Genomic DNA, 11,569 nt, shown 5'->3' with positions numbered 1-11,569 from the left:
AAAAAATCCAATTAATGTGTTGACCTTGTTACTGTCTAAATGCGCCCTTGTATGCTGGATTCTCTGCAGAGTAAACAGGCCGGGGTGGTGGGCTCTGCGCAAAAGCTGTTCTTTTATTTTGAGTGTATTAAACCAGTAAGGCCTGAGGCCGTTTCTAAAAACACCTTCTAAAAACTTACAGTTTTATGAAAAACTTATGTTGCTATATTAGTGGTTCTTTTTCATGTCACAGATCCCCAAAATGATATGTATTTGGCCGCCAACCCCCATCTCAAAATATTTTGTTCCAGGGAGCCCCAGAAGCAAAGATTTGAGTTAAAAATGTTTGCTTTAAAAAAAAAAGAAAAAATATATAAATATATATATATATATATTCAAAGATTTGCCAACATTTTCATGATTTTTCAAAAATAGCAGATCTACAAGCTCATAGCGTGGCACAAAGTGACTCACTATGAGCTTGTAGATCTGCTATTTTTGAATAGCTCAAGTAAAAATAAAATAATGGTTAAAGTGGTTAAAATCTAAAACGACACAGAGGCTTTCTCGGTTTTAATGGGTTAAAGACATAAAGAAATAAATCATGGCAATCTTATTATTTTTGCCACAGTAACCATGCAATGAGTTGACTTTTGGGTTAATGGAGTTCCAGCATTTCCAACCCTATGCTCGTTACAGTATACATTATCAGTGTTGGAGTGAATAATAATTAGAAAATGTTCCTGCATACTGTATATGACTTATCCTGTGTGTTTCAAGTTATGGAAGACCATGAATGCTAATTATGTTCAATGGAAAATAACTAAGTCTTGCATATTAATGAAATTACTTTGTTGCCAACATTTTGCATCTAGCTTTTGAAATGTAAGTTGGAATACTGATGTTTTAATTAATCTTACTTGTTTCATTTAGGGAAAAGGAGCAATTGCACATTGCTTGCATGTCTGATTCTTGATGTGGCTTTTCTTTTGATGAATGCTGTTTGTGTGCCAGGCTTAAAGGGATAGTTCACCCCCAAAATGACCATTTTTTTCTATCGATTAGTCACCACATGGAGACTAATGGACATTGATTATTTTCTTTTTTTTTTGCTGCATTCTTAAGCCAATAATTTGATGACCGGCAGCGGTTCCGGAACCGTTGCCTACCGGTCCGCTGGTCATCAAATTATTGGCTTTGCGACAAAAACAAAACAATATCCATGAATTCAAGTCTCCATGGGGTGACTAATCGATAGAAAAAAGTCATTTTGGGGGTGAACTACCCCTTTAACCCATTAAGACCTTAATGGGTTGGAATTAAAAATTGTTTTTATTGGGTGAACTATGCCTTTAAGGCTTCCAGGCTCATTGCATCTTTGTGTTAAAAGATGTCTTGGTATTGTATCATGTCAGGCTCAGTTGCTTTACTGAGAGGCTTGGCTCTGTATTAATCCTATCTAAGCAGTGGGAATCTGGAGACGCATAACACATTTTGTTCATTAAGATAATCTCCACAAATCATCACACTTTTTATTAAAAAAATTACCACACAGGCAATTCATAATACGTTTTAAAGAGCACTTAACAGCTTAAAAATGTACAGTAGTATCGTATCTATCGTATCGTATCGTGTTGCCATGTTAAATGCTGTAGTTTATGTTGCAGAACAAAACGTAAAACTCACTACAGATCTAATATGTCCTTAGGAGGACCCATAATCACAAACTGGCATTTAGGACTACAAACTGTGTCACTCTATTGTTAGAGTAGAGTATAGACTATTGCAGTGCCCGTTCGGGGCATGGCGATTCAGAGTGTCTGGCCGTTTGGAGTGGCCAGATTGTTTGGCCCCCGAAGTGCTTCTTGCAGCGTTTTTGAAAACTGCTCATCCGATCGACTTCACACTCCAAACTGTGCTCCCTTGCTATAGACAGGGGCATTATTTGGAGTCCCAGGGGATGGCTACTTCAATCATAGTTCGCATTTAACATCATATGAATTTCTTCTATGAATATTTTCTACAACTCTGACCAATTTTGCAGAATAATCAGATTTTAGATCGGCGATCTCAATCCTTGCCTACCATCTACACGTGACATGACTGTGACACGCATGTTACAGACACGTGTAACACACATTATAGACTTATTTTCTTGTCTGCTATTCATTAGCCGATTTCAAAGTTACGTTGCCATTATAGGAAAACATTTTCAAACATTTTCTTTTCTTTTGTTTTAAAAAAATTGTGAAAATATCAGATCCATAAGCTCACTACTTGTCGCATTGCAAGGAGGCATTGTGAGCTTGTGGATGAGCTATTTTCACTGTTTCTGAAATAGGATTGGGCTTAAGTCGTTACCTTTTTTGCCCCCTTCGTATTTTCTGAAAATACATTATAAATGCAGATCTGGACCTCAGGCAGATATATGGCCTTGGTTGATATACAGCCCAGGCAGTTTCACGACCCAGATCAAAATAACCAGCTCCAAAGGGAAACCGTCAGTTCTCTATCGTGAATCTATTTCACCTACAGTATATAGTACAACAAAAACAGTTTCTTATAACATTTGGATTATGATGAGTTTTTACATCACTTGAAAACAAGGCAGGCGCGCCGACAGAAGGGGGCTTGAGCCCCGTGCTGTGCGGCATAAACAAGTGAGGTGCATAAGCCAAGCGAGTGCCCACGCTGATGGCCACGATGTCTATTCTGCACTGTCCAAGTTGTGTACTGATGTTTTTTTTAAATTGCCCATAGTACTTGACAATTAAATAAATTAGACTATGTTGAGTTCACCCTGTCATTTCTGCTTCTGTATATTGTTAATGAACTTTTAAACTAGCCTAAAATGCTATCAGAAACTATTTTCTGATAACACAGACATCAGGGGCAGCATGGTAATGAAATAGCCTTGATACAAGACTATATCATTATGACCGATGACCGTCCTGATCCAAGGCTAGTTTATGAAACTGCCTGGGCTCCAGGCAGCCTCGGCAACGCACCCATATGAAGTCTATCGGATGAAACCATTCTCGAGATATGAAAATGGAAGACAGACAGACAGACAGACAGACAGACAGACAGTTGACCCCTCTGAAGTCAAGAACTACAGACCGGTTTCCCTTCTATCCTTCCTATCTACAACTCTCGAACATTTTTTATATTTTTCTAATATTTAAAAAAAATAGCAGATCACTGTTACTTCGTGCCGCGCTGCGAGCTTGTAGATCTGAATAGCCAATGTATAAATGGATAAAGTGCTTAAAATGATTGTGATGCTAAATTAACTACTTTTGCTGGGGACCCCCTGGACCCCTGGGGGTCCCCGGACCCCACTTTGAAAACCACTGCTGTCGGGTGTAGGCGAACATTCGAAGAAAAAAGCAGATCTACAAGCTCACAACGTGTCACGGTTTGCCAAAGAGATTTGGTGTAGTATAGACCACCGGGGGGATCCTGGTCAAGCTAAACAGGCTCTGTCAGTGTGTTTCTCCCCGGTGACTGTCTCCAGCCCAATTGTAATACGTTTCTGTTAATCTGTTTTCATCCACTAGAGCTCCTCCGTCCCTCAGATCCATTACATTTACTGCAATATCTAAACATTTACTTCCAAGCTCTCAGCTTCACCTCAACCTCTCTGAGCACACTTGAAATGGTGATGGGAGAGAGAGATAGAGAGACATGTAACCGTCGCAAAGTCACCCTGAGCATTGGTGCCAAACAGTGCATTAGGTTATATATTAATAATCTGAGAGGATATACTGTATTTGTGTGTGTGTGTGTGTGTGTGTGTGTGTGTGTGTGTGTGTGTGTGTGTGTGTGTGTGTGTGTGTGTGTGTTTGTGCATGTATACACAATGAAACCCCCCAATCCTTAAGCTCTTGTCTCCCCGTGGATGCTGCAGCTGCAATGTGTGCGTGTGCGTGCGCGCATGTGTGTGTGTGTGTGTGTGTGTGTGTGTGTGTGTGTGTGTGTGTGTGTGTGTGTGTGTGTGTATGTGTAGGTGGGTGGGTGTGTGTACTGTAGTATTATGTCATTGTGCAAATTAGAGAAGCATGTAGTTGGGTGAAAATCCATTACAGCTCGCTGCCAGCACGCTGCAGTGTTGACAAGATACGCATGTTATTCTAATGCTGCAGTAAAAAACTAAAAAACTGAGTGTTTTAAAAGACTGCATGATTTTACAACTAATCCCCAGACATTCTCATATCCACTTGAACCCCCCTATTCTGGGGGGAACGTTTGCCAAAAGTAGCAGATCTACAAGCTCACAATGCGTTGCGATGTCTTGTGCGCTCGCAGATCGGCTATTTTTGGCGAAGAGATTTGATAAAAGAGCGTACCAAGTACAGTTTTAACTCAGTTCCGTTTGACTTGAGTATAGAGGGTTTCAGTTATTAATCTTCTTGGTCTTTCTCCCTCTGTCTCTCTCCAACGCTGCCCTCTCTATCTCTATCTCTCTTTCTCTCGTCTCCCCTTTGTTCTCTCTCTCCCACTCTTTCTTGCACAGGAACGAGAGCTGACGTCAGAGGAGTTGGATGGTAAGCCCTCATTTGGGTAATAACTGTTATGGAGCATAATAAATCACAGGTTCTTTGCATTGTGTTGATATTTCACAAGCTTCCTGTCCTTCATGACGGGCCAGCACAGCACTTTTTACACATTTTGTCTTCAAACAGTTTCTTTTTTGCCAATGACAAAGGCAGTTAAAAACTCAGAACTTGGATTACAGCCGCTCAACTTTCGGTGTGTGTGTGTGTGCGTGCGTGCGTGCGTGCATGTGTGTGTGTGTGTGTGTGCGTGTACTTCTATGTTTTGCCGCCCTAAAATGTTGATGGCCTCACAAGCATATACAAACACACGTGTGTGTGTGTGTGTGTGTGTGTGTGTGTGTGTGTGTGTGTGTGTGTGTGTGTGTGTGTGTGTGTGCGTGCGTGTGTGCTCTAATGAATTTCAGAACTGCGGTTCGCCTTTAAGGAGTTTGACTATGACTGTGACGGATTCATCGTTTACACGGATATAGCAGACAGTATGAGAACCATGGGATACATGCCCACTGAGATGGAACTCATTGAGATCGTTCAGCAAGTATCGTTCAGTGAGTACACCTGCGCGCGTGTGTGTGTGTGTGTGTATGTGTTTAAATATGGAAACCGATATTTAGAACCAATAACCGAATTCAATCGAGAAGCTTTTTTAAAACACTTTTTTCGTATATATATATATATATATATATATATATATATGCCAGCGAATCGACACGAAAAATGTATCTAATAGATTGTTGTTTATAATAGACTAGATCTATTAGTCTGATTAACCACTTAACCCTGTATTATACTTTGTTGTGCAATGGTGGTGTACAAAAATAGTGAAAATAGCCGATCTATAAGCTCACGGCGCATCTCAGCATCATTTTCACAATACTTATTTTTTTTACGTTTGTTAATCGCAATCGCGGCAAATAATTATTTGAACTAATTTGAAATCATATCGCACAGCCCTAGTGTGTATGTATGTGTCGTCACAGTGCAGGTGTGCATGTGTAGTCACAGTGCAGGTGTGTATGTGTCGTCACAGTGCAGGTGTGTATGTGTCGTCACAGTGCAGGTGTGTATGTGTCGTCACAGTGCAGGTGTGTATGTGTCGTCACAGTGCAGGTGTGTATGGATCTGACTTTGCCCATGTAGATACACGTTTAGTTGAGATTAAACTACTCGGTCCTATTGTATATGAATAAGTGTCTGACTGTGCATTTGTTTCTATTATGTGCACATTTTTGAGTTATGGTGGTGCCTAGAAAGTGCTTAGTTAAAGTATAATTTGTTCTTGCAGCAAGTCTTTGTGCGTGCAGGTGTGTGTGTGTGTGTGTGTGTGTGTGTGTGTGTGTGTGTGTGTGTGTGTGTGCGTGTGTCTGTGTTTGTGTGAATGGTTTAACACTTTTTATGTACAATATTTATTTATGCTTTGTTTAACCAGGGTAAAATCACATCACTTTTTCAAGTGGGACCTGGTCAAGAAGACAGCATACAGTACATAATGTACTTTCACTTATAGAAGCAACATTCAAACAAACAGAAATGTATGTGCGTGTGCGTGTGCGTGTGTGTGTGTGTGTGTGTGTGTGTGTGTGTGTGCGCGCGTGCACGTGTGCGTGTGTGTGTGTGTGTGTGCGTGCGTGTGTTCTCTGATGTTCTTCTGTAGGGGGCGGTCATGTGGACTTTGACGATTTCTGTGAGCTTATGGGTCCAAGGATACTACGTGAGACAGCTGGTATGGTTGGGCTGAAAGAGATCCGCAGTGCCTTCAGAGAGGTGAGACCATACTGTGCGGACTGCTAAGAAGTATATGCACGCACTCTAAGAAGTGCATCTTCAAGTGATTACAGACTCAGTGTTACTGACAACAACCACAAAAGTGAGGGAAAAAAACACCTTCAATTTCAAATGTATAAAAGAGACAATGTGTAGATTAGGTAGGTACGTAGGAATCACTGGAAAATGAAGTAACTATTGACAGAAAATTGCAGTTTTCACACGTTGTACAAAGTGAACTTTGCTAGGATGAAATAGTACTTGCTAATAATATTCACTAATAATATGACACACCCCAGAGAACGGTAACATCACCAACATGGCCTTATCAATAAGTCACCTTTGGCACCTACGAAATGCACTTTCAAACTGAAAATGAAGACCATTGGGAATTATATTCTGTATCTTCAAACCTTGCAGAAATACAGCAAATCATTCCTGACTTCTTCAGAGGCTGCCTTCACATCATAATCGCCTGAGAAGAGAAGTTTTAAAATTCGGTTTCACATCATGTGCTGAGCAGAGAACAGTTTTTCAAGAAATGTACTTTTGAGGCAGTTTGCGAAAGCGTTAAGAGAGCTAATCAAAGCGGTCATCTTTGATATTGAATCAAGGCGAAGCAGTGGAGTTGTCTCATTTACTAAACACGCAACACTGCTTCAGGACAGAAAGAATGCATTCACTTCTTAATATGTCTCATTAAGATGTATCGCTTGCACTGCAGTCTTACTATATAAACAAATGAAGAATTCCATTAGTGAGGTCAAGATATCACTAAGCATTCCCAGTCAGCTCATGCTCATAATCACTGCCAATTAATTGGATTTTGTTTTCCTCTGAAAGGAGCAAGTTAGTGAAGCCTGTCTGCTTTTTGATATCTTTCTTAGTTGTCACTTCAATCCTAATACAGCAATCCCGAACGGTATACTCTGACCTCTGCTAGTCGTGTTGGAGCTTTTATCAGGGATGCACTTAGCCACTTAGACACTTGTGTTAATTGCAGGCATCTTTCATTAAATGGTTTTGGCATGCCATGATCGCCTAAACCCCTCTGTCTGCCTCTACTGTATCTGTCTGTCTGTTCCTTCGCACCCTTCCCACCTCCCCCCTCTTAGTATTGACTTTGCCCGGGCCTTCCATGACCCTGGACTCTTCTCTTTGTCAATTCTTTGATGTATTTTGTCACCTCTAATTATCTGTTTTTCCCTCTACATTTTCTTTCCTCTCTATGTCCCCGTCACCATGTCTTTCCATCCTTGTTCTCTCTCTCTCTCTCTCTCTCAGTTTGACTCTGACGGTGATGGAAAGATCACGCTAGATGAGCTGAACAAAGCTATGAAGGTACTCCTAGGGGAGAAACTGAAGAAAGGCGAGTTGGAGGAGATCCTTGCCGACATTGACCTCAATAAGGACAGCACCATCGAATTTGACGGTGAGCAGACTGGGATAATGACAAAGACGCAGAGTGAGGCAAAGAGCACGACATGAGGGGATGAAAGCCCAGTAGCGAGGGAAATGGTAAACTGGGAAATGGTATATTTTGTCATATGGCACAGCTGATCTACAAGCTTACAAAACGGCACGATGCGACGCATTGTGAGCTTGTAGTTCAGCTATGTTTGCGTGTTTACAAAATTCTTTACCATAATGACGCCAGGTTGAAAGTTACACATGTTCACACCTGGGAGCTGCCCAGTACAACCAAGGTCTTATACTGTTGGCCCTGAACAGTTCAATGAGGTGAGTGTTGCTTATTCACCAGCAGAGGGACTAGGCAGTGACAAAATTGACTTACAGTAATCTTTATCTGTATAGATATTTTCATTACAGAGAGTTATAAAGTCATTTGCAGACAAAGAGTCTAAATGAAAGGCCAGTCAAAAGTCAGTCAAGGTAAATATAGATTAAACTAGAAAACGTGCTCCTCGGAGCACAGGTCTCCGCCAGGTCAGGTTGGTTATTGTGGGCCAGCAATGTTCGCCAATCAGGATGGAATTAAATCTGAAGTCGGCCTCCTGGTGGCGCTATAAAAGGCAGATGTGAAAAATGCAGGGCAAAGGTTGTTCCTTGGCCTCTAGGGAGTGCACATACAAAGTTCTACACAGATCCGTGCAGTTATAGGTAAACACGCAGCCTAGCGGGAACGTATGTGCAAAATGTCACTGCAATTCACGCCGTTTTCATGATTTGAGGCATTTTGTTCAAAGTGGAGCGCTCCTGCAAACTTTGTAAGCTAATCTTAGCCAATCAGGATGGAATATGAAAAATCTGAAAGACCTGTTTCGTTTAATGACTATAGAGATACTGTGTGCTCATTTGCGTGATGTTTGGACAAAATCTGTAGGAATACTGTCAAACAACGTGTTTTGAAAACATCGGCCACCTGGTGGCGCTATAACAGGCCGATCTGAAAAATTCAGAGGTAGGCAGAGGTTCTGCTCTGGCATCCAGAGAGTGTGCGTGCACAGTTTAAATGCGAACGGCCCAACGGTGCCGGATATTAGCTCACACACAAACACACATGCACACTCTCTCACACACACACACACACACACACACACACGCACACACACACACTCATGGACGGACAGATAGGGTGCAAAACATAGTCTTGGCCGTGCCTCTCGGCCTATCGGAGACAAACAAAAAGTGTTTTACAAAGTTATCTTAAGATAGACAAAATATGAGTGAATGTGAGGGGACAGGCGGAGGAAGGGAGAGAAAGCGAGAGTAGAGGTGTGGAGATGCTGGGGCCAGGGCGTATGACAGAAAGCTGGGTCCTTCTGCATGTGTCAAAGAGAGTGTGAATACAGAGTGAAGGAGTGAGAACAGATGAAACAAATGGGGCCAGGCATACCCTGAATGTTTTTTTAATGGATGAATGAATGAGAGAGGACAGGAGGAGAGATCATTGGGTTCACCACATGAACCCTATTGTCCCTATTCTGGGGTGAGGTGAACATTCAGCGAAAATAGCAGATCTAGAAGCTCACAATATGTTGCGTTGTGAGCTTGTAGATTGGCTATTTTGGCCAGGATATTTAGTGTACAGGGAAAAAAAGGAGGGGACTGTTTATAGAGCCTTGGGGGACTCCGGCCAACTAAGTATATAGAGTTTAAGTGGTTACGTAAGTTGAAGCAGTTGAAGAGTACTGAAGAAAAGGTCAACAAATGTAATTAGAGAAAGAGTTGGGTTGAAAGACAGAACGGGAGACAACAAGGGGTGATATGACGCAAAAAGGTGTGAGGCAGGAGATAGGAAGTCAAGGTGGGTTGGTTTGAAGGGCCAATCCAATCAGTTGCACATTAAGGCAATCAATACACGTGCCTGGATGCCTGAGGCATGACACCCACCACTGGACGGTTCAAGGACGTCGTTTTACAGAAATTAAACTAACACATATGACCACAAGGAGGACATTAATAATTCATCAGCACATGTATAGTGGGACAGATGACAACACGCTAACACACATACACACACACTTGCATGCGCGCGCAATCATGCCCACCTGCACGACCACCATGTGTGTGCATCATGTGTCAGTGATTACAGGCAGCAGACCATTGAGGGATGACTGGTGTGATCCTGTAAACTCTCGAGTTCTGATCCCCTTCGCCTTGTCCCATTGATCCAATCAATTACAATTATCAGAAACACACAAATGGGCGTGTCAGTCTGAGAAGGGATCAATAAGCATGTGCCCCACATTATCTCCAATTAGCCCCCAGGGCTGCACAGCTGGCTTATCCATCTAGTTTAGCTGTACGGCTGGAATGCCAAACTGCTCCACACGGCTAACAGGCATCCACTGAAGCCAGCGATAAGCGATGAAATAGAACTTTTGTGAAAGTTATTCAATCACAAAGCTCAACATCAAGGGTTCATATGATGACTCATATGAGTCTGGTTGGTTTATTTAACCTGGATATATACGTGCAGCAGTGCTTTGAGGAGAGTGGGTTAGTGTAGAATTAAGTGTTAGTGCTGGATCAATCAATGGCTTCATTCCTACAGCCACAGACGTCTTTCACAGCAGTTATCTCAGAGAGAAGAATGGGAAATGAAACAAGTGACTGACTGAATGGCCTTGATTAATCTGCCTCAAGCTACAAGCAGTTAGCACAGCAATGTTCTGATTGACTAGGTGGCAGATCAATGGCTATCTATTATTTTTAGATAGGTCAATCCATTGTGGTTGATACATCATACTAAGGTGCTCAGTGGCCAATAGTTAGCTTTAAGAATCTGACTGTTTTGATTCAAGTATAGACAGATGTGCAGCAACTCTTGCGATACTATCACAGAAGCGTATGTACATTATAAGGAAAGTAAGTGGCCCATATGGCAGGAGCCTATCTCCTGTTTCTGTAGCGTGAGGCAGCGTGATATACAGGTACACCCCCTGGACATGACTCGAGTATGTTGCAGGGACTTTTACCCCCAATCCAATCATTGATGCTTAGTGTCAAGCACGGAGGCATTGGGTCCCACTTTTATAGTCTTTGGTACGACCTGGCCGGCGGCTGGGGGATTGAACCCTGACCTCCCAATCTCCGCGTGGACACTAACCACAAGGCCACTGAGCTGAACATTAAAAGGAATCAATAGCATTAACTTTCAAAGTTGATTAAATTCAAAAATCTGTCATTTAATTATACACTTTTCTGTGCTTTTATTTATAACCCACTCCCTTCTTGCGTTCAGTTTTATTATCTTGGTATGAATGAAAAGAGCATTGTAAAACTAGCTATATATATATCACTGTGATCTTTATTGGTTCCGAGTGCAATTTAATTCAGGCAGGTTATGCCGATGTTAAATTAGGGATATTGGAATATGCTAAAATCTTAAATAATGGTTCAGCATTCGTCTCTGTCTCCCCCTACAGAATTCTTCATGATGCTGTCTGCGCGATGACCTTATCACTCAAATACAAGAATGGAGGAGCAAACAGTAGTGTTAATGTAGACTGCTGTGGTTCATTCATAACTGAGTTGTCTTCTTGTTGTTCTGTGATACTGTGCTTTCTGAAATGGTTGTAAGATAAGTTAATCAAACAGATGTGTTTATTTTTTCGAATTAAAAGTGATTGAGTAACTGCAGAGGGCAAAGGGTGAGTTATGAAACCTTCGTTACATAGTAACAATGTGGAAGTACTGCCGCCCAGTGGTTACAAGCTGCATAGCAATGTCAGAACATGCTGTTCTGAGGAAACTGATGACATAATGTCCATGTCATGTTACTTAACTCTTTACATTCCATCTCT

General features: G+C 41.7%; 1 protein-coding gene across 1 annotated transcript; it reads left to right on the top strand.

The window, feature by feature from the left end:
* The first annotated feature begins 4,621 nt into the window (after positions 1–4,621).
* On the top strand, positions 4,622–11,508 carry cabp4 (calcium binding protein 4). Its single transcript, XM_084082259.1, has 5 exons — positions 4,622–4,731; positions 4,943–5,083; positions 6,190–6,299; positions 7,584–7,731; positions 11,192–11,508. Exons 2-5 carry the CDS (start codon positions 5,017–5,019, stop codon positions 11,218–11,220), a joined length of 354 nt encoding a protein of 117 aa, XP_083938385.1. The 5' UTR covers positions 4,622–4,731; positions 4,943–5,016; the 3' UTR covers positions 11,221–11,508.
* Positions 11,509–11,569: the final 61 nt, after the last annotated feature.

Source organism: Gymnoscopelus microlampas, assembly GCF_963454915.1.
Source record: "Gymnoscopelus microlampas genome assembly, chromosome: 2".
Lineage (NCBI taxonomy): Eukaryota > Metazoa > Chordata > Actinopteri > Myctophiformes > Myctophidae > Gymnoscopelus > Gymnoscopelus microlampas.
This window is presented reverse-complemented; position numbering and strand designations above follow the sequence as displayed.

Coding starts and splice junctions, on each gene's coding strand:
- cabp4 (XM_084082259.1), top strand. CDS start 5,017: ATGAGAACCATGGGATACATGCCCACTGAGATGGAACTCATTGAGATC. Junction 6,300..7,583: donor TCCGCAGTGCCTTCAGAGAG/GTGAGACCATAC, acceptor TCTCTCTCTCAG/TTTGACTCTGACGGTGATGG. Junction 7,732..11,191: donor CAGCACCATCGAATTTGACG/GTGAGCAGACTG, acceptor CTCCCCCTACAG/AATTCTTCATGATGCTGTCT.